The sequence below is a fragment of the Dermacentor andersoni genome, chromosome 11 (genome assembly GCF_023375885.2).
Source record: "Dermacentor andersoni chromosome 11, qqDerAnde1_hic_scaffold, whole genome shotgun sequence".
Lineage (NCBI taxonomy): Eukaryota > Metazoa > Arthropoda > Arachnida > Ixodida > Ixodidae > Dermacentor > Dermacentor andersoni.
Genome location: NC_092824.1, coordinates 93,960,609 through 93,983,318, shown reverse-complemented (window position 1 = coordinate 93,983,318; position 22,710 = coordinate 93,960,609). Strand labels below are relative to the sequence as shown.

The window sequence follows — 22,710 nt, the reverse complement described above, 5'->3', positions numbered from 1 at the left end:
TCTGAATATACTGACGGGGTCGGATAATTCCAATCATCTCGCAGGGTGACGCGACGTTGTTGTGAATATTCGCGTTTACTTTCTTTAGCGTTCCCTCTTGCGTGCTCATTGATCTAACACTGTCGCTTCTTCGGCGTGCTTCTTGTGTACTGTCTGTAGCGACTGTGATAATCGTATGCTGTCTCTATTTATGCACTGCTCCCCAGCGATGTATAATGTTCTGTCTCGAACCCGATACGACGTGCTGCGTCGAGATGAGCGTGATCACGCTTGCCGCTGCAACCCTGCAAAACAGAACTTTCCGTGTTCGCAGTGCTTTCACAGCTGAACGTGAGCTGACCATCCGTCGAACGCGCATTGGACATTTTTCCGGCCTTAAGCATGCCTCGGAGCACAAGCGTTCTGGCACGTGACATTTTTCGATGGATATGAAACTGCCCGCTTTAGCAGTTGCATAAAGAGGGCGATTTGGCGTAACGAGTCTACAAAAGGAGAAAAGAAAAAAAAAAACTTTAATTTCCCGCCACGAAGTAACGTGCATAAAAATTACGCCTCTCCAGAAACAGCGTCACATCCGATGAACGTGGTTGGCCCACACTATATATGAAGGTGGCTCCGAGGTGACCCACAAGATAGAGTTACTACCATAATATCATAAGAAGCCAACAAATAGAGACACCAAGGAAATCACAGGGAAATTAAATGTACTTATGAACTTAATTAAAAAATTAAGGAATGTACCATCACAAGTAACTCAAACAAAATACATTCACTGGAAAATTTTCCAGTGACTGTACCGCAGACCCATATTGTCGTATTGCTATACTGTGGTTTGATTTCCAAGGCATACCCATCGTTCAGTTAGATTCACTTCTACGCGTTCCACAAGACGCCATCAGAGGACATGTGGGCTTCCATGCAAAATTCCACGCATGCGTGTTACATACCGTACCATTCGTGACGTGCAAGCACAACGGTGACAAACTTGGCAGGCGCAGTATATTGACCCCCCCCCCCCCCAAAAAAAAAAAAAAAAAACTGCGAAACTACTGACGCAAAAGAAGGAAATACATGAAAGAAAAGAAAACAACAACTAGCACATAGATTTCTTGAGAGCTAATCGCAAATGAGACAGATGGCAGGTGCATACAAAGCATACAAAGTGCCTCGAGCGGTCAGTCGCGCGGCAATTATACTTACGTCTATTCTCGGGCTTCTTTCACGCTCGGAAAAACACTTTTTATGTAGCACGCATTGAGCAACAGAAAGCTTTATGTTGCTCTACAATTTTCTAATTGAAAATTTTCATCTAAGTATAATATGTGAGAAGTTGAATACTTAATACTAATTACGTAATTAGGCGGGATGCAAGAAATAATCCGAGTATCACTCCAAGCGACGGCAGACAACATATATCCTTGGTTCTGTTCTGACAGCTGCAAAGCTGTCAATAAGAGCCTTTACACCGGCAGCGTTTGTTTAATAATCCGCCGCAAGCTTCAGCCAAGTTTTCCAGCGGGTGACAACATTATAAACAAGATGAGAATAGGTCAAAACACGGAAATAGGCATTTCTAGGCCCTGAAAATCCAATACAGGCAACAACATCGAAATAAGCATATATAGGGACGATAAAGGTGACACTAAAATGTCTCCTATGTAATCCATAGTTCGTGCTTATATATGATAAATAGGCGCGATAAGGATTTAAGAGGGGGAAATAGGCATTTGATTCGCCTAAAATTTCGGTCTATACTCACCGAGACGCAAAGTGGTTTGAATTTAGGACAGCTTTATTCTAACGTGAACCAGCCGACTGATTGCGTTTTTCTAGATTTCTCTCAAATCTTACGATGCAGCAGCGCAGCTTTTTGGGCTTGTTGGTGCATGATTTGAATGGCAATGAATGGCGCGCATTAAGACGAGACAGTAAAATTCAGACACACACGCGCTCGTACTGTTCGTGTTTGTGAATTTTACTGTCTCGTGTTCTGCGCGCTGTTCATTGTTAAGATGCAGTACTTCGTTGCCCTTTTGCGTCCCAGGTATCTGCCCTTCCGTTAGATTCATCACCGCTATCTTGGCTTCATAAATTTCAGTCTTTACGTCAACACTTGTGAATAACTTTTCGTCTAACCTTTGCGAAGGTAGAAGTCAGCGGTGTGCCCCAAGGCAGTGTCCTCAGTCCACTATTCCTGATTACTCATCGTCATTACCTATCAGTGATTTACCCATCATTCTAGGTTAGACTGTTCGCTTACGACTACATTATTTACCGTACAATTAAAGGTATCGATGATCACCTCTGCCCTTCAAAATGAGCTTGAGCTACCCTAAAGTTGGCACAAAAGTTAGCAGCTGTCCCTTAACCCCTCCAAATATAACGTAACTTCTTTTGGCCGTGAGCGCACTGACTGAGTATTCCTATTTCATAAGTAATACCAAAGCTTCTAGTGCTTTATTATACAAATACCTTGGCGTCCATCTTACACCTAACATTGTGCGGGCAGCTAAAGCAGCCACCTGTTCCGAAGCCTTTGAACACTATAGTCGCACGAAGAAACCTGCTTAACTTCTCCCTAATCACAAAGAAATCAGCCTATCTAACATTTGTTCGCCCGCAACTAGATTTGCTTCAACCGTACACATGGTCTCTATATCAAGATTATCTCACCCGCATGCCGAAAGATGTTCAGAATTAGAACAACTAGATTGACGACAGGCACTCACGACCGTTTCAGCGTTGCCCAAATAAGTCGGGGCATTCCACTTCAGTAACCGAAAACTTGTCGCGTTATCACTCTTTTATATCTCTCCTAGGGCATAGCAATATATACAGGGTGTTTCACATAACTCATGCCAAGAATTTGAAGAAAGTCGTCAGCCGCAGCTGACTGAAACCAACGGCATATGGTTTGCCGTCATGTGGCGCTCCTTTGAATATATTTTATATGCCGATTAATTAGTTAACTAAGACGAATTATGCAAAATTTGTAATATTCGCTTTAGGGTCAAATGCGTATCGTTATGTTGTAGAGGGGGTTCAGAAACGACCGATCCAATTTTTGTGGCAACTTACATGCTGCGCGGCTATTTCTTTTTCGGCGTTCAAAGAAAGCCCGCGAAATATGAAATAAAACCACGTGACTGCGCTCGAACGCTATCGTAGTGCAGCGCTCTCAACCATGCCTCGAGCCTATCGCTTCTCAGGGATGACGGCGCTTAGTTCCTTCCCGCATCTTTCCGTGTGTGCCACAGCCAAAGATGCTGACGCACTGTGAAGCCGATGCTTAGAGCTGCGGCCGCTCAATTCGCCACGGTCCGCGCGCGCGGTTTATTCGCACGAACCGCGATGTGAACCACGGTTGTGAGCGCACATGCAAGCGGCTAAGCACTTTTTTTTTTATATCCTAAGCGTAAAGTCGTCGAAACAACTACTGTTCTTTTCACGGTTGCACACTATAGCACCGCGAGCGCGCCATGTAACGTCCAGTAAGCTATGCCATAGCAAAAGAAGCTGCGCTCAGTCACAGCTTGCGACTCAATGTGTATGTCTCAGAGCCTCGCCATCCACGCATGTAGGCGCTTGGATATTTTCCAAGGATTGCCTGCATATACTATAGGTCGACCAATGATTGTGCTCTTTCTCGTTACTCGCTTTATAGAAGCACCGTTTTGCCTTGCAAGCATGCACCGACTCGCCCAACAACGCACTTTGCTAACACACACTTCCTTTCCCTCCGAAAGTATCAGGTAGACAACAAAACCGTAGTAGCGTGCAAACCAAGAGGAACAGAACTTTTGAACGCGTCAAAAAACCGCCTAACCTGACCGTCGTGCACTTACATCGAGAAAATCCGAGCAAGCAAACAAACCATTGACACCTCTGCCACATTTCTTTCGAGAACGCCCACTTCGCGACACTTGTTGAGACGCTTCGAACATCGCGCCGGCCTTTTTCGCGACCTTCCTCCGTGCCGCCGACGACAAATTCGTTCTGTTCGCACGACACGCCTTCCAACTAACGCAGCGGGGCGTCGTTCACAGGTCGGAGTAGGCTAGTGCAGAAAGTTCGCGCTTCCTAACCTCTATTAACTAGAAAAACGCATTCGACTTACCGCGTAAACAAGAAGCACATGCAGCCATCGACGCCATCGCGCAAGGGCGGACTGACGTAACAGCGATGGCACCGCCACGTGCGGGCAGTGGAGCAGGCGACAAGGCGCGAAAGTTTGAATTAGTTTGAATTCTTAACATATGGTTTACTTGTTTGGACGAATTTTTTACATGACTGGCAAGGGTAGCAGCTCAATCAAGGCGGAGAAATTACCAAGGAAGAGGGGTAAAAGTGCACAGAAAGGATGCTATATTGGAGTGTGATTTGGTTTCACAAAAATTGTGCATAGATTGAATGGGTGCGCGCGATGTTGCACAAACGTGTTACACACAAGCTCATCAAAACAACAGACAAAAAAAGGCCATGACCAGGCATTCCTATATAAATTAAGTCATTCTTTGTCAATGAAATAGGAAGGTGTGCTCACAGAAAATTAATGACCATAGAGTGGTGCGACAAAGGCTCGCTCCATCCATCGTTCCCGCGTCACTACAGTGTACTACAGTTCACAGTATGCCGCTGTAGTGTGCCGTAGATACACACATGACCTCCGAGATTCAGCGATGAGTCGCCGAGCCGGCGCCCTATCTCAGAGGCCACAATACGAGAGGCTCGAGCTCACTAATCACTCGCAAGATGTCGCCTCTATCGTTGGCGCTCGAAACATGAAGACGACACGCTTCTAGCCAGTCGGTAGCGCAGTAACCCTCTGCGCCAAGCCATATATGAACCGTACTACACAAATAAACCACCGCGCGGCCTGAAATGGTATGGGACATAAAACGGAGATCATGCGGGTCGCACGCAGGCAAATACATACCCCTGCGGCACACACATTAGATTTCACCACTGCACGACGTCGTTGGATATCCCGTTACCAAAGCAAACAGAAGTACGTGCCGCATTTTCGCGACCATTACATGCAGCGGGAATTCAGGAACCTTGTAGTTCCAAGAGTGTGCGGATGATTCGACCATTCGCCCTTCCTCAAAGAACAGATGGCTTCTGAAGACAGAGCATTCAACAGAGGAAGAAACACGGATAAGAAATTCTAGGCTAGAAAAGATAAACCAAGAAATAATATCTGTCGTGCGCATATACGTAATGATGGTGTGACCGATAGTGGTCTAGGTCCAAAATTCTGGCTAAGAGAAACGCCTTAAGGTTTTGAATGGATACCCTGTGCATATGGTTCCAGTAGGAAGGCTATAGAGGCACTAATTTTGACCAGCTGGCGTCCATTAACGCTTCCACACTTCCCCATAGGAATGTTACTGCAGCGGCGGAGAGTCGAACTCTCGACCTCTTGATCAGAAACCGGATGTCATAACCGCTGAGCCAAAGCGGCGGGCATCACACGGCGCTCCATGGCTCTACCGGAATGCACAGTTCGCGCCACGCGGCTCGTGTTCCAAATTTCTCACCCGAGAGTGGAAAGTTGTTTAACTCATTGAACTTTTTTTAAAGAACGCTGTCATTTGTACACTACAGCTAATGTGATTTCAGGGTTACAGTACTGCACGCGATCCATGGCAGCGGAAGTCTCGGGCAAACAGACTTGTCACCGAGACCAGCGACGATGCGTTCAACGCATTACACGACGCGTCTCCACTTTCGTGCGTTCACGCGCCTGCTCAATGCGAAGGGGGGCACCTTATGTGCGAAACGATCCGGCGCAATACATACGACATGCACGTGCATACGGCGTTGCCGAAGGCGCACCGCGTGACTCTTCCGCGAGCAACGGGCTGCGCTGCGCGATCCGCTACAGGGGAAAAAAAAAGAAAGAAAGAAAAATATTCGGTCGACCGCGGGCGACACACGATACGGAGCCGAGCCGTCGCGGACGGAAACCCCGCGTGACAGGACGCAGGGGTTCTCAGCACGACGGCGGGCGCGGCATTCCTCTCGCGACCACCGCGGATGCGGAGCCTATATACGAGTGTGAGCTCCGAACAAAGGCATCCGATTGAGAGCCGTGCGAAAAGACGGAGCCCCTCGACGCTGTGTATGCTACTTGCGCTGCTGCGCTGACGAGGCAAGGCCGAGATGAGCACGTGCCTCCGGGCGCAAGAGATGCAGCGGCCGCAGGCTCGCCGACGTCCCAGATTTATAACGGGTCGTCGTCCTAATTGACCGCCAACCAACTGCCCCGAATTCCGTTACAGGGACCCTAACACTGCGAAGTGTGTCCCGCAGTTGTGCAGCGGCGTGGATTACAGTTGGTAGTTGAGATTTATTATGATTATTACTAGATCACCAGAGAACGGAGATGTTTCCATGTCCCTGCCTGTCATCACCAGCGCTAAGACCATCCACCATACTGAGTCTTTATAACGCTCATTGATGCGAAAAGGTCAACCAGCTCAGTGAGCGAAAAAGCCGGTGTACGTCTGTCGTCCGAACAAGCGAAAAGAGCAGCTAAATTCCCATTGGCTGCGACGCCACGTCACGAGCTCGCCTCGACGAATCAGAGCGGATGAAATGGGATAGCGCGCCAGGTGTTGCGTGAGGGGAGAGGGCATGTCGCCGCGACGCCACGTCACCCTCGCTCTCGGAAGCCTGTGTTATCCACACTTTCCTTGTCCGTGCAAGCTCTCGCCTGCGTTCTAATTGCGCCTCGGTATAAATCAGTATATAAAACAAACAGAATAAATGTGAAATGAAAGACATTGGCGCTAGTGAGTGTCGAACCTACGACCCCACGACCATAGGCCGAGTGCCTTACCCACTGAGCTAATCCGTTCGCCAAGCCCGCGAGTTCATAACTCGAAGGACCGCTCAGCGGCGTTCAATGGGACATTAAGCTTTCGCATTCGCAACTCATAAGTGCTTAGGTGTCCTCTACTTTCATTTTCTTTCTTTTTTGTGTGTGTGTGATACAGGTATTTTTCATAGCTCGTTGTGATTGTTCTGTTCAGATATTTGCATGCGTTGTTGTTCCGTAGTTTCACACATTGTTCAACTGCCTTTCTCCTCCTTTTTATTTTGCGTTTATCTTGCACCTCGTTGTATGCGTACTCTTGTTTTCATAATTGTTCTTTTTATTCGTTGTGTATGTGTGTTTTACTTATATTTGGTTATATTATATTTTGGTTTGGTACTTAATGTATACGTGCAGGAGGGGCGGGAGGGCGGCAGCGCTCAGACGTTAGGGTTGTTCCTGGGCACGTTAAATCAATGATTGATTGATTGATCTTCATTATCATCATCAACATCGAGCTCAAAGAGAAGTGGAGGAGCTGAGATACGCCTACCGCCAATCTTAGAACTATAGCAACACATATATAACAAACGGAGCAGGAAACGCAAGAGCAACATTAAAGACGGCTTCAAAACTCCTTTTTAAATCCGTGCGGCAGGAAAAGGTTGACGACTATAGCCGAGAAAATTATTTAGAAAATAACTTTATTCTCTCGCTCCTTTCAGATAAACGATGTATGAACAATCCACTGTAATACCTGCGGAGCAAAGTATGTATTGACTGCGAAAAAAATTTGACATTTCTCGGACCGCGAGCGCTTCGAAGACCAAATGCATTTTAAGCCGAACGTTGCGAAGAGTGCTACTTTTAGACTGCACATAAAGCATACAATCTAGAGGCTTTCCCATTTTCCCGAGTTGGGGTGGAGGGAAGGGGGGGGGGGGGGAGGCGCAGAAAATAAGTGAATCATTGTTGTGATCACAAATTGGAAGTTTATTTACGCAAGGTTACTTCCTCGTACAAAAATAATCTTGTCGTAACATTCAACGACAACGCATAATCAAAGAAAAAGGAAATACTAACAGACGCATGCACTCTTTGCTTCGACCGTAATTATGCGCCGCAGATTGTTACTTATACTTTCTAAAGCACTTTACCCACGTGAATACCAAAAGAAAAAGTACGACCCATTACAAAAGTTCAAGACAAGTGCAGTGGCAACAGACAGTCCAACTTTTGCAGCAAGAATGCAGCCGGTATAATTGGGGGTTTACCTATACGGTTCGCAGGGCGGAGGGAAGGGGGTCCTCCCCCGTAATGGACTCTTATGTGTACAGTGAAGGAAGGGCCATATACAAGACAAATATTGCTATTTCACACTAACGTGCACGTTGTAGGTTACAGGAACTCTCTATCAATGCAACGTCAGATGTTCAATCTCTTGTTTAAATACATTGCATCGATTGACGGCTGGCTTTCCAAACTCTACAGCTAGCATTCGGACTACCATGCATATCATATAAAGAGCCAGCAGCGAAATAAACAGTTCATACTAACTCAAATGTTCATCACTGAAGATGTCCGAAAGAGAAATCAAGATGTGAAGTTACGTTGCTCTTTCTCTCTTTTGAACCTTTCTTTCTCCTCTTTCCCACTTTATTCACTTTCCCACTCCCTAGGCCAATGCCAGTGCTTTAGTTGCTTTGCATGCGCTATACCTTAGTGCATCTTCTTTCAAAAGCATTAGATATTTGTTCATTACATCCCGTGTTTCGTAAAGTTTTGGCCGCCATGAAGGCGTCATCATTGTTAGCGTTAAATGTGACGGCGGCTGCAGACGTATTTGCATGTCGTCTGCGTACATCCGTGAAGCAGCTTCAATTGTTGGGAGCTGCCATGCCTTTACACAATTGCGATCTGCTGTCCGTCTGCTTTTTTTCAATCGTGCTCCTAATTTGCCTTTCCACGAGGGAAAAAGAGCGCGTGACCACACGATACGCGCATGCGTAATACGGATTACACGTTGTTACGCTGCAAAGCTCCCGCCTCTCTAATCTGCCCCTCCTTTTCAATCTTTTCACCCCCATCAACTTCTCTTTGTTTTTTTTTCCCTCTTCGCGGCAGCGTTTGACACAGTTTCCGGTGCTCCGCAGACTATCACCTGCCGTTGAACACACGCGTATGTACGCGCATACACAAAAAAAGCGTGCAGCATTGTGGGGGCTAGCTATACAGGCCGTTGCGTGTAATAAGCCATGTCATGTACAGGGCCGAACGCGCAACGAAAACTGTATTCATCCGCGCCAGCGTTCGTCTGCTATCAAGGCAATCGTAAGCAGAGAGAATAAACATCTATTAACTCATTATGAGTGATCCGTCTTGCTTCGGGTGGAGCGCTCTGCACAAGGTCCCGTTGCTGCAGTGGCCGCGTGTCTATGTAGCCCGCAGGACCAAGTGCCGACGCGAATCGAGTCGGGCCATAAGCCAGTTTTTCTGACGGAATTCGGGAACGCTCGCAAACACATCTGTGCACGGCGAAAGCATCGCTTTCTCAGTTTATATATGCACGCGCTTTATAAATTAAGAGGTACTACACGGTGCACCATTTTAATTAATAATATGATTTTCATCTGAGACAGTGTAGTCGATTCAGCCCCCCCCCCCCCCCCCCCCCCCCACTCGCACAACTTTCCGCAATGCTGCTGCACTGATTTCACTTGGACCGGACCCCTGACTGCGGGAGTTCCTTCCTGTCCGTTATATATACCGAAGAGAGTTCATGCACTGACAAAGAGCTACACGCATTTTCCTTCATCTTTCATTTTTCTTTCATGTCTTCATTATCCCGTTTCCATTCTCTCCCGCTTCATTTCATTTTTTTTTTTTGCCTTCCCCCCCTCTCTCTGCGTCTCTCTCGGCGGGACGTCCTGCGGCGGTAGCTGGCGGCGACACACTCACCCGTCGACGCGCAGTAGCTCGGAAGCTAAACGGAAAACAAAACAAGCGGAAAACGAAAACAAGGACAACGATAGCGAATTAAAAAAAAAAAAAAATCGGTGAAAAGTAGACCGGCGGAACGGAAGCAGTACGAGGCATCCCAGCTGCGCGCAAAAAAAAAAAAAAAAAAAAAAGAGAGTTGCGACATGCGCTCGCCGGCGTAGTGCGCCTGGTAGTCTGCAAGCAGATAGACCGTTATACGCACGCTCGCACGGTAGCGTGTAGATCGGGGAGCGGATAAATATTAAAAAAAGAAGAAGGAGAAGAAGAGGGAAAGCGAGAGAATCCCGGTTCAGGAAGGAGCTCTCGCGAGACGTTAGAACACGTGCACAGCGCGCGATACGCAAGGCTGCACACCTCTCGCGAGCGTCGATCGATTTGCCGCCGAGGCGTGTTCGCGTTGCTACCTGCACTTCGTCCCGACGTAGTTCGGTTCAGCGCCACCAAGGCTGGGCGCGGAGGTTACCTCGAACCGTGTGAAAACACCACCACCACCAACAACAACAACAACAACAACAACAACAACAACAACAACGGAAAGCCTAATAGTGGGGCGGAAAAGGAGGGAAGAGCTGTTCCAGCGCGTAAGCATTTGACGCGGACTTTTCCAGCCAGAAGTACCTGACAATAAAGTGCATCGTATTGTGTTGTATCCCACGGGTGGCCTTGCTAACCAGCATATATACTCACACTGCTGACATCTCGATTCCTTTCTCCGTTCGTGCACATATGATCAAAGGTAAGGGGCGATCGTGCTGAAGTGATAAACAAACATGTCAGCCAACCAGCCAGAACAAACACAATGTGCTTCATTTATGTGAAAAGCTTAAATACTTATTTCTTCCCCTCCTTCCCCACTATAATTGTTTATTCATTTTTGTTATTGTCGAGTGACGCTTAGCATCCCGTTTCCTGAATGGCATCATACACTACAGCGAAGAGAACGTATATCACATATATAACGCGAATAAAATCAACTTGCACGTAGTCATGCGTACGCAAGCATACATAAGTATAAGCGACGATAAAGTACGGTAGCCGAAACAGATACAGAGCGTAATGTTCGAGAATTAAAGGACAAGCGCATACGTATAAGGAGCCAGCAGACGCATTGTAAAACCAGTCTGACACGAGCCGACTCGTTCATGCTAATACAAATAACAGGCCCGACATCAAAGTACACTATTTATCCGGTGTAGAAAAAGAATTCACCGACAAATTTGAGCGCAGCTGTATACGTGCTTTCATTTCGCGACATACTGGCTGGCGTGGACAAGCTGTCTCGTGCGGCACGTTGCAAAGTTGTGGCGCGACTGCCTCGCTAATCGGGAGGCAGCGCGTGGGTAACGCGTGGGCGCGATTCACAGCCGCCGCCGCAGACAGACCTCCGCTCATGCAGCGCTTTGTTTCCATATATGGTATTGTTCGCGTCATCGGCGAACAACAGACGACGCGCGCTACTCTGGTGCCATCTCGCAGCCATCGTCGCCGCAAAATTAACCCGTCTTGCGCGGCACTATACGCTTTTCTTCTCATGCTTACGCCATACCCTCCTCTTCCGCTTTCCTCCTTGCGCTCTCTTCGCTACATCGCTGTCTTTCATCCGCGCTGCGCGTTCGCCATTTCATCCTTCGCTGTACTCGCCCGATCGGTTACAAGGGCGCCTAAGAGCTGTGCTCTAAATGAAACACAGAAAGAGAGCGTGAAGAAGAAAAACATGTGCAAAATTTGTATTCAGTGCATTGCTATAAGAGTACCTATAATTGTAGAATTTCTAGTGAATAAATGCTACGCCAGTCATACCACCTGCCACATAGTCTTTTAGTTTGAATTTATTGGCAATGACTCAATAAGTGGACACCTCAGTTATCTATTCCGGATCTAGAGTCGAACATGAAGGATTGCACTTACAAAGCTCGATGAATTCGTTCAAGGCGTAGGTCTCAGTGCGGAGATTCCAAGGTGGACCAGAGTTGTTCGTTATATCCGGGTTTTCGCAATACCAAAACCGGTGGTAGCGTGGTCGTTCTGACAGCGAAATATACGGTCGAGTGGTAATGGAACGTTGTTACCGGTGTCACACGGCGGCACTCTCGATCGCGATCGAGCCTAATCCGGACCGAAATTCTCGACCGCTATTGGCTCTCTACCGTAGCTTTAGCAGAGGAGCCAATCGCGGCCTTGAAATTCGATCCCGATCGGGCTCGAAAGTGCCCCCGTGTAACACCCGTATAAGCCAGGTTATTTTCCATTCCTAACTATCCGGGCCCGGACTAAAGAGCAAATCCAAGAGATTTTACTGAGACGCTTGGCGGCTTGCGACAAGAATTCCGCAGGTAGTTTCATGATGAAATAACGCGGAAGTGGTCCTGTAATGTAAAAATAACAAAATCATGTCCACAAAATTTCGCCATTTTGGAAACCGTTCGCGGAGATTGTCTTTACACATCGTTATTAGTATCTTTTTTTTTTCATTTTATATACCTATAATGCAATGAACAGTGTGCGCTAGGTTTGTTTGTTTTCTATTCTCATCTCGAGCGGAGAGAGCAACGACCTACTTTAATTATTTCATGTAAAAGCGTCGTTCAACATTATGAATCTGCACACTGTGCCGAAATATTGCAGTGGGCACTTTGACTGTACTGAATCCGGTCGAGCACAGAGAGCCCTTATATGGCTTCGTTGCGTGCCCGACGGCAGACGCCGCGGTGAAGTGAGATAAGATAAAAAGCAGGGCGTCCGGCCATTCCCTTCGAACACACAAAACACCGAACAGGCTGGCGTGCTCGAAAGGCTCGTCAGCTAGCTCGGCTGACACCGTCCACTGAGTGCAGTCACCTTTTCGAGCCCCCTTCTTCTTTTCTCCCTCAAAGCGCGCTTCTCCTCAATTCTTACGTGACAAAGCGCATAACATGATTTCGACTCGAACACTTCGAGCCACGCGAAAACGAACGCAGCCACGCGTAAAATACTGCGGTTTATCGGCATTTCTTTTTTTCGTGGGGCTTCGAGCGCGTACACATGCGAACGCGGGAGGCCCGGGCGGAAGTAAAAACATAAATGTTCTGCAGAGAAAGAAAAGACAAGAGAGAAAGAGGCACTTTCACCCCTCGCCGGCAACCGGCGCTGCAGGTCCGTCCGTCGGTCGGTCGGACACTTGTTGCTTCGCCGCCGCTTTTGCGCGCATGCAGCAGCGGGTGACGCAAACATTCCAAACTCCAAATGAAAGGCCAGCTCCCATTGGTCGAGAGCGCGCGGCCGCGTAGAAACCACTTTTGCGATTGGTCAATCGGCAGCGACCATCGCCGTCGCCATCTTACGGCGTGCACGCCCAGCGCTTGCAAATCTCCCCGGCCTGGCGGCGGCGGCCTAGCTCGGTAGTAGCGGCGAAAAAAAAATATCCCTCCTCGCGCCGTCTGGCGTTGTGCTGTGCCTCGGATAGTCCGCTAAAAACAAAAGCGACGGTATTTCGCGGGTGGCTACACACACAATGGCTGCGTTCCAGGGTCCCGCGTACGGATTAAGCCGGGAATGCATGCTAAAGGTAAGCACTCTTCTCCTGTACGAACTCTTCTTCGCTCGGCGCTATGTGCGGTACAAGACGGACCGCCGTACGGCTGGTGTTGCTGTCAGACCGGTTGGTTGTACGCTAAGCATCGAAGCCGAGCGCGCGCTGTCACGCATCGTTTCGCTCGCAAATGGCCATTCACGTTGCCGAAAAAAAGCGCGCATGGCGAGACGGTATGCGTTTCCGTTAACGAGAGTCTGAGTGCTTAAAACGAGCCGCCCAAAGAAGCAAACAAGTGCGCCGATCTTTCAGACCGGCGCTTTTCTGTTTTGTCGTTTTGGTTGATCGCGCGACACTGGACGATTGACGTTGGGCCGTCAATGGCTCAATTGCTCGCGACTAATTTATTTTACTTTTTTTTTCTCCCGCTGGAACGGGAAGCGAACGGGGTGTAGCGGTGAAAGCCGGCGAAAGCCTTGAAACGTCGTTAAGCGACACCGTTTCTTTTCACGCCGAAAGAACGCCGAAAAAAAAAAAAAAAAAAAGGTTGCTGCGCGCGCAACTGACCTCCAGACATGCCTTCACAACTTCGAACGAATGAACCAAAACCCCGTACTCGCGCGTCGTTCGTTGAAAGTGCGATCACGGCGTAATCAGTTGCTCAACTTCTGCCGTACGCCTCATAATCGAAAGCAGGAAGCGCGCGCATTGGCGAACGTGAAAGCGCGGCCGAAAACGCGTTCACAAGTTTCAATTTGTGTCACGTACCATATACGATGTCGTGTTTCCCGTGCAGGCTCAGGCAAAGTTTGAAATGCCGCGAGCTGTCGAGGCACTGGACTGGATCAAAGCCGTCACCGAGCTCGACCTGGATCCACCAAACTCGGAGAAAGGCTTTCAGGACCAGCTGGACTTTGCAGACGTCTTGAAAGATGGGACAGCGCTTTGCACGTAAGCACGCTGCACGGTTGCTGCGTACAAGCACGGCCCATCCGAAACTCGCAGTGTCATAAGTCACATGTCAATTATGATTTGCAAAAGCTTAAACTTGATCCAACGTGGCATCAGCTAGGTACTTTAGTGACTTACTGCTAACTTTCAATATGTGAAATCTCATGCTGCAACCGAAGTTGTTTCGCATTGAAGTCGCCTGTCGGCGCGATTGCAACCGTTTAGGCGATAACCTGCGTGACATCTACACAACCTTTCATAATACAATGCCAACAAGAAATGTGATCCAATGTGCTGAATTATATATATATATATATATATATATATATCCTTGTGCTGCTGCTTTAATATAATTTACATTGCCAGAGGTACATCTACATAATTTACTATTCTTTTTTACATTCTGTTTGCAGGCTTATTAACAAACTTCAACCTGGTTCTGTGCCAAAGATTAACACAATGAAAGCACCATTCAAACAGGTAGGGGTTCTTATTTTGATTTGATGTCATTTGCATGGCCGATGTGACCGTTTCTCAACTGTGCAGAGTGGAAGGCTCGAGGTTACATTCATTCGTCACCTTTACCACATGTGTGCAGTCACTAACAATGGAAATTTTAAAATCTTTTTCACAGAGGGAGAACTTGGAAATGTTTCTCAAAGCCTGTGAAAGCTATGGGCTCAAATCGCACGACCTTTTCCAAGTGAACGATTTGTATGAAAGGAAAAACCTTTACATGGTAAACAAATTTCGTGTTTGCAGTGTACATTTCATATGTCTTTGTGCCATCTTTTTCGCACCATTGCATCTAGAATAAATTTCCAGTGCATTCTTTTACTGAACTCGAAATAATTTCATCTTTACTGCATTTGCAGGTTGTCAACTGCATGTTCGCGTTAGGTGGTTTGGTAAGTTACGTTTTATATACGTGGAAAAGAGATGGGAGGGAGGGCTGTATTGGTCATTTTATGTGTTTATCTTTAAAGAGAAAGTCTTAGAGATTTTGTGGTTGACGAATTACTATAGGTAATGTGTGGCGAGACATAACTGTTCATAGTATGATCCTTGGCAAAACTTGGTGATTATGGGGTAATATTACGCTACAGTGAAGTGAGTGACAACTATTTTCCCATCGATATAGCACACTGGTATAGTGAATGGCTATTGCACCCAACATGCATATCGGAAATGATGATGATGCACACAATAATTACTACACATTAAATGCTTGTTATAATGAGGTGATGAGATTTGGTGCAAAGCCAAGGACAAGACTTAGACAGTGCTTTAACTATCCATATTTTCTTACGTTTATCTTCTTTCACTGCTTGTCTTGTTCATATTGAACCGAGTGCAAAATACATCCTACAAGCACTACGAAAACTGTTACCCTACAATTCACCAATGCACCTCCTCACTGAACTCTTGGTAAATTGCAGATACTTCCATGCCTTGCCTGAAATCGGTACCCCATTGGGTAACACCCATTGGCTATCTTTCCTGCTTGCATACAGTTATTCAACAATGCCCCTTGGCAATTCTTATAGCAAAATATTTCGTGAGAAGTATGTAGGCTTCACGTGTGTTTCAACACCAAGCTTAAAGTAACCTCTCACCTTTTCCTGAGAGTTCAGCATTGGCATTCCTTTCCTGTGTAGGCACAGAAAAAGGGATACCCAGGTCCCACAATTGGAGTCAAGGTAGCCGATGAAAACCGACGAGGCTTCACCAAGGAGAAACTTCAGCTCGGCAAGACCATCATCGGACTACAGTCGGGCACGAACAAAGGAGCGTCTCAGGCTGGGATGACACCATACGGTGCATCGAGGCAGATCCTGCCGGACGGCCGATGAACTGACTGGTCTGTTTTCCGTGCCCCCTGACAACGGTGAACCAATCCATCTCCGCATCCATCTTTCTCCCGCACCATCGAATTTATGCAGAAAGTGTTCTCGTGCGATGCATCTTCCTTCGAAGTGTCGTTCGCAAGCGGCTGGACGCTTGCTGGTGGTATGTGCCAACTTCTGCAATAGTAGACGTGCATTTATTTCGGCCGGCGTGCTCTCCCGTCGTCTTCGACCGGCCCTCTGTGGTTTTACACTGGCTTGTTGCTGTGACAGATCTTCTTCCACTTGTGGCGTGCCTCACAGTGCCTTCATCCCTTGAACCTTCTAGTTTGTTGCACCAGCCTCGTACAAGTTGCAGAACCCTTTCGTTTACTTTTTGTTGCTGTGTCAGTGTTTCCGAAGTATTGTCTTCACCTTGATTTCTCGGGGAAGGCTTAGTATTGAAATTAGGATTTTGAAATTTAAAATAAGAAGGCGTATATTGACGTGTTGAGTATGTGTGTTAGCTTTTGCTGTTGCTTCATTGAAAATAAATGCTGAAAGCAGAGAAAGGCCAGCGTTGGCTTGTTCATAGACTGTTCTTTATTCCTCCAGACTTCAATAGCAAAAACACTACTATGCTATGCTGAACAAAATCATGTGCCTTCGGTTTGCATCACTGAACTGCATTTGACTAACAAGTTCACTCCAACTTGAAATACAAAGCATCAATAGTATCTGGGGGATAGTCAAGAGGCTTTGGGCAGGGATAAACTTAATGAGTAGCCTAACGAGTCTACAAGTCTCCCTTGAAACGACCTCCATGTTGTTTCGAAAAAAAGGCACACATCAACTGCGCATGCCAAAAACGAAGCCCGCTAACGATGCATAACAAAAGAACGTCTGTGCATAGTCATCAGAGGCGTGCTGAAAGAAGTTTACAATATTGACAAGGGGGATCCCGACACGAGTTGTTTGCATTGCATAGAACACACATACTTTTGCGCGGTAACTTACAAGCAAAGAAAGTGCGCATACCATGGGCCTTGATTACAATCTTCTTCATACAATAATTTACTTGCACACACACACATGGACTTCTCATTCTGTTTTATAGTGTAAAAAAAAAAAAACAAGAAAACATTCTGCTTTCAGGACGAGTCCTAAAAAAAAAAAAAAAAAAGATGAAACAAGGCAGCAATAGAGCTGGCCATCCTTGGGAGCACCAACATCCCAGCAACAATTAGCATTCTCAAAATAATTTAAAAAATGGAGCTATAACGAGCAAACGCTGGAATCATGTTGGCACAACAGACAACTCATTCAGACACTGTCAACCTGAGTAGACTCGTATATACAGGGCACAAATGACAAGAGGGTCAGACAAACAAACACAAAGAAACACTGTCTTGCATATCATTTCATTATGTACAGCATGCTATATACAGATGTAAAAATAACCTGCGGCGGAAGAAATTGAAGGTAAGGGAAGCGGCTGGGTCCAACCGTGGGCTGTGAGCCCATACGCACGAGAGGCTAACGTCTATCGAGGTGTGCTCCAAGGCACGACACGAACAGTGCCCAGACATTCAAAGTGCATGCACTAGCAGTTATCATAGGCCTAGCGACGAACCAGGGGCCGCAAAGTGGATTTCCTTCCTAAGACGAGCTGGAAGGGACCTTGGAAATTATCTGTTCAGTGCGACAAACCCACAATGAACCTGCAGAAACTCAAATGGTCGTCCCCAAACAATTGTTGAGCTCGTCGGAGAATCCAGTCTTAAGCACAACTGTACTGAGATACACCACTTTTGGTGATAATCCCACTTTAGCACAATGCTGGCACCCGTCCGAATGTAGAATCGAGTGCAAAAGTTCGAGGACCAGAGTTGCTGCTAATTTTTTTTTTTTTTCTCGGCCTAGGCATAAAGGCTGAAATCAGGTGTACTGCCCACGTGCGCCTGCTTGATCAGTGCCATGCTTTTATACAATTTCACGTTGCACGCCTTTCCTAGAAGAAAATTAATTTTTTTTTTTGCCTATGTCGTGGTCTAGATTTTCGCACTCGACTGTGCCTACATGCATTTATTTGCTGAGTACATGGCATTCAGGGCTGCAATGTTGTACTGATGCCTTCCACTTCAATCTACGCTGCTCTTATCATGCACTGTTCCCGGTCGGCTGATCCTATTGATAATACAAGGGGGCAGACTGTCTCTATGATCAATGATGAAGTGCAAAAATGAATGGCATTGGAAAAGGCATTGCTACAAAATTGCGGCCCAGCTTTACAACCTACTGCTGCACTAGAACTATGCAACGTGGAAATAATAAACCTATGAACTTTCTTTTTTCACTGCGTTGTTCTTGTGGTTTAGACACTGGTGCTTGTTAAAGGAAAACGCACTTGAATGCCATGGATTGAGCAAATAGTATTGGTGTTATGATTTTTGAAAAGGTTCACAACTGCTCACCATGAAAAGCTAATATGTTTAATTCTTGTACACCGCCGCCACCACAGAAAGGGGCTGGCCGAAACCCCGCATGAGCACCATGCTTGGCTATGCCAAGCTCTTGTTTGCAGAATTGCGTCTTGTTTGGCGTGTATGGCACAAGAAAATTGGTTGAGGGCAGTCAGTGTGATCCCTTTTCATGACCGAGAGAATTTACAATGTTCGAGCATGTCACGGTAACAGTATTTGCACTGTCAGTCAGACGAATGTGCTTAAAGTTTAACTCTGCAGTACCCCTTGTATTGTACATGATACAGACAAGTCAAAATCGGTACGAAGTCGCAAAGCGACCTTATAGCACTAGGATGGTTGCAATGTGAAGTGATAGCACTTGAAAACTACGACGAAAACAGATAGAAAACCTTAGTGCCTTTCCAACTCTTCAGTATTCAGCTTAAAATGTGAAATGTGCTACACGCCGAAATTGTGGCACAATGTACAAAATATGCTGCCATTGTAGGGAGTAAGACTTCAGCCCACAGCGGTTCCGTAAAGTGAGGATAAGGAAGGACGCAGCCGCCGCCATAAAGACGGCCTCAAAACGTAGCTCCACAAAAACTTTACACATAAGGACCCGCTTTTGAATATGTGAGTTTGCACCATTCATTATTCATTCAGAAATAGAAGCTGCCAACAAAATTTATAAAGACAAACGCGGTTGCCCGGCAACCTAAAAATTATGAGGGAAGCACCTCGGCAATGTGTCTGGTTTCTAACCCACAGGCAGAGTTGTAACGTCAGCGACATGTCGGCAGTGACGCTCGGAGCCCTTGGCAGAGGCCCAAGCTGTCGGGATGACATCACACAGCGTGTGCTTGTGCTTTGTTCGCTAAGCAAGTGCAGGCAAGGCTATGTAGCAGTAGGGCAACTCAACAATGACAAGCCAGAGCAGCGTGCAATTCGCTTGTCTTCCAAGGTCTTCTGCATCAGTGTGCAACAGTAGGGGCCTGCCAGGCCAATTTTGCTAGCAAGAAGACTAATGCTGGCCAGAGTAAAGGCTTCAGTCTTTTAACAATGTTGCGCCGAACTAGACACACCAATAGGCAAGCTGCATATTTGTGAACAAATGGGACATTATGATGCACGGCATACATAAACACCTACTCCGGTCCTACACGCATGTAGGCAGAAAGAGGGGGGATAAAAAGGGCTATTTGTCCTTCATTCCCTACGCAACACTCTCAATCGATTCAACCAAGACCTTTCACAAGCATGCCATCAAATATCAATTTAGTATTCCAAGAAAACTTGTGCCAGTGGAGTTTGTGGTAACTCTGCTAATTAATTCAGTCTATGAGGTCGCATGCACATGTCACTCCACGAGGACTGCCATCTCTCTTAGGCTATGCCGAAAGTGATGACAATGCCGCCATACGAAAACCTTTGTCGACATCTTAAATATGGACGATCTGCGTCGCAAGCTACCCATACTGGCAAAGTTCACGCAAGCTGTCTGCATTGATATATCACAGTGACAAAAGAAAAATAAATGAAGGTGCTTAGGACCCTGCATGTCTTTCCACTTTGCAGGCAGGGCCAATGTGAAAGGGAACACTCCATTTGTATCTGAACTAAGAATTTTCCTTGCTTTTGACAAAAAAGTCCAAATAAAGTAAGTCTTCTCCCATCAACAGGGAAGCTACATGGCAAGCATTGGCAATGTCTGACGTCACATTTCTAGTAATCATTGACCGAATCACAATAAGGTGTCCCTGTTCCCTTTCACGCTGGACTACACTGTATATATTTGTCGATTAACATGTCACCATGCAATGGTATTTGCCATCGTAGAATCGTGCAACTCCGAGTAATTTTCGTGTTTGCTGTGGCAGCAGTTTTGTTCATCATGCACGAGCTTGCCTTTCTTCGCACCTAGTACCATTTAAATGTCATGGGATGCAGCTTTGTACTGTATTTTCCCCGTGTGTAACCTGTGCCCCCAATTACAACAGCCAGAAAAAAAGTATTAAAAATCCATGCATATCACCCCTGAAATAAGTGCGCAGAACATTGCTCAAATCTTCAAAAAAACAATTTCTAGCCGTAGATGCACAGCTAGTCCACGTCGTATCTTCGGTCAGCAGGATAACACTGTCACATTAATGTATCTTCGGCCAGCCCTTAAAGCTGTCGCGTTTATAGTACTGCAGTGAATAGATGATTTCAGGCTTGCACTTTCAGCTGATAAGAACCATCCACTCGCCAGGAATACCACCGGCTCTTGCCCTACTTCTTGCATTTTTTTGTTTTTCGTAAGACTCCTAGACTTTAATTTCAGTTCCATGAAGTAATCTGACGGATGAAGCTACACAAACTCGTGAATAGAGCAGCTAGCTGTCCCACTGCGCAGAACAATGAAAACTGCGGCATTGTCAGCACTTCCAGTGTGCTCGGCACAGGTGAAGTGCGGTATGAAGAAGTATACACAATGAATAGATGAAATGAGTGACACCGCACTGCGGAGGACGAGTGCGGCAATTCAAAGAGCTCACATCTCCGTCCCTTTCTAGCCTACCACGCAATGAAAAGTGAAATGAAAGTTTTCATGACATGGTGAATCACCCACGACGTACGTCAACCACCCTGGATCTCCGAAGCGCATGGGCGTCCCCAACACAAAACACCTGCGAGATAACAACTACCCACAATGTTGACACCGGTGAGGCCTTGTGCACCCCCTTGGCAGTGAAGTGGTGTCGTCCGCACCCGTGTTGATGCAGCGCGGCACGCACGTGATAGAGGGCCCGGGAACGCAATCACTCCACAAGGACTGGCAAGTGTCACCTCCTCTGAGATAAACTATCGGCAGTGACGTCTGCATCTAAGAGTCAGTACATCACACCTTCTTGGCAGTAAAACAGTTTCTCCAAGACCACACAGCCACAGTGCGCATTATGCGGGGGGTGATGAAAGTGGCTGCAACTGTTCACCGCACAGCTGCAGCGTGCACCTCTACACTGGCTTGGAAGGAGTTTCGCCTCCCCATGGTCGCTGGGTTCTTCGGAAGCCTCGTGATGGAAGGGTCGGGAAACTGCGTCAGCTGTTGCTGTGCGGGTGATGAAGCCCGACTGCTCAGTGACGGCTGCGGCGCTGGCGGCGAACGCCCCTTCTCCTTGCTTGTGAGCAGAGGCTCGAAGTACTGCAGATGTTCGGAGTCTTCATGTGGCGTCATCGTGCTGTAGCCGTGGTCGCTGTCACCGCCGGGCGGGCGGCGGTACGCTGTGTTGACACGATACGGCGACACCACCACCCGGTTGTCGTAGGTACAGCCAGCTAGGCTGAGGTTGTGAGGTCCCACTGCAAGCAAGGCGATGTAAAATTGAGACGTGAAGTACAGAGTGACATTGTGATGAGCGCTAAATATCTGCTCACCTGATTTTTGACGTCCCACAGCTACGTTCGAAGAATGGGAAATGCTGCACTTGAAGACTAGACTAATTCTGAACTGAAATTGTTTCTAATCTTCAGAAGCAGCCTTTATTGTGTCCAATGTGGACAGAGGCCTGACCAAGTGGTCTCCGATAATCCCCGTCTTGAGTCAGCAAATTCCATTCAATGCCAGAAAATTCCCCGATCTCATCACACCACCGAATCTTTTGCTGCCCTTTACAGCATTTCTATTCTGTTGACATCCATTCTACTACTACTCAGAGACCATTACTTATCTCTATAGGTGCTATCATTACCTACCTAACTCTATTACTTCTCAATCTCGACTAAAATAGTGTATATTTTTAGTGTGTGCTCCCTGCAACTGTGAAACAGTGTACACTGTTCCCAGTGACACTGTTACAGAGCATGGCATTACTAACTTGTAAAATGGACTTGCGAAGCTTAAAAGTGTTCAGTGTTTCCAAGTATCAGTTCATTTTTTTCAGCAGGCACTTCAAATTAATCTTGCAAACGTAAGCTAAAGCAAGCCGTGCTATGTCACAAACATTGCAAAGAGGACTTTGTCTGTCCACGGCAGTCCGAGGGGTTTTGAAAGCCTGTCAAGGATTTCAAGAGTCTTCAGTCTGTCCCTGCGTGACACTGAACAGCCTAAACACTGCTAAATGCCGCCTATGCAGACATGTGCAGGCGAATGAATTT

The 22,710-nt window shown here is 46.8% G+C and overlaps 3 protein-coding genes across 3 annotated transcripts in view; 1 reads left to right on the top strand and 2 right to left on the bottom strand.

Annotated features, from left to right (window-relative positions):
* The window catches only part of LOC126539068 (uncharacterized), a 60,493-nt gene extending 56,336 nt beyond the window's left edge, over window positions 1-4,157 (bottom strand). Inside the window, exon 1 of the mRNA XM_050185780.3 lies at window positions 4,118-4,157. Coding sequence (XP_050041737.2) covers window positions 4,118-4,137 — 20 coding nt within the window. The 5' untranslated portion in view covers window positions 4,138-4,157. The remainder of the gene's footprint in view (window positions 1-4,117) is intronic.
* Window positions 4,158-13,082: 8,925 nt separating this feature from the next.
* On the top strand, window positions 13,083-16,682 carry LOC126539071 (myophilin-like). The gene is made up of 6 exons (XM_050185785.3): window positions 13,083-13,364; window positions 14,125-14,279; window positions 14,693-14,759; window positions 14,914-15,018; window positions 15,155-15,187; window positions 15,938-16,682. Exons 1-6 carry the CDS (start codon window positions 13,311-13,313, stop codon window positions 16,130-16,132), a joined length of 609 nt encoding a protein of 202 aa, XP_050041742.1. The 5' UTR covers window positions 13,083-13,310; the 3' UTR covers window positions 16,133-16,682.
* A 3-nt stretch (window positions 16,683-16,685) lies between these two features.
* LOC126539062 (VWFA and cache domain-containing protein 1) overlaps window positions 16,686-22,710 on the bottom strand; it is a 70,533-nt gene continuing 64,508 nt past the window's right edge. Inside the window, exon 28 of the mRNA XM_050185774.3 lies at window positions 16,686-21,915. Coding sequence (XP_050041731.2) covers window positions 21,545-21,915 — 371 coding nt within the window. The 3' untranslated portion in view covers window positions 16,686-21,544. The remainder of the gene's footprint in view (window positions 21,916-22,710) is intronic.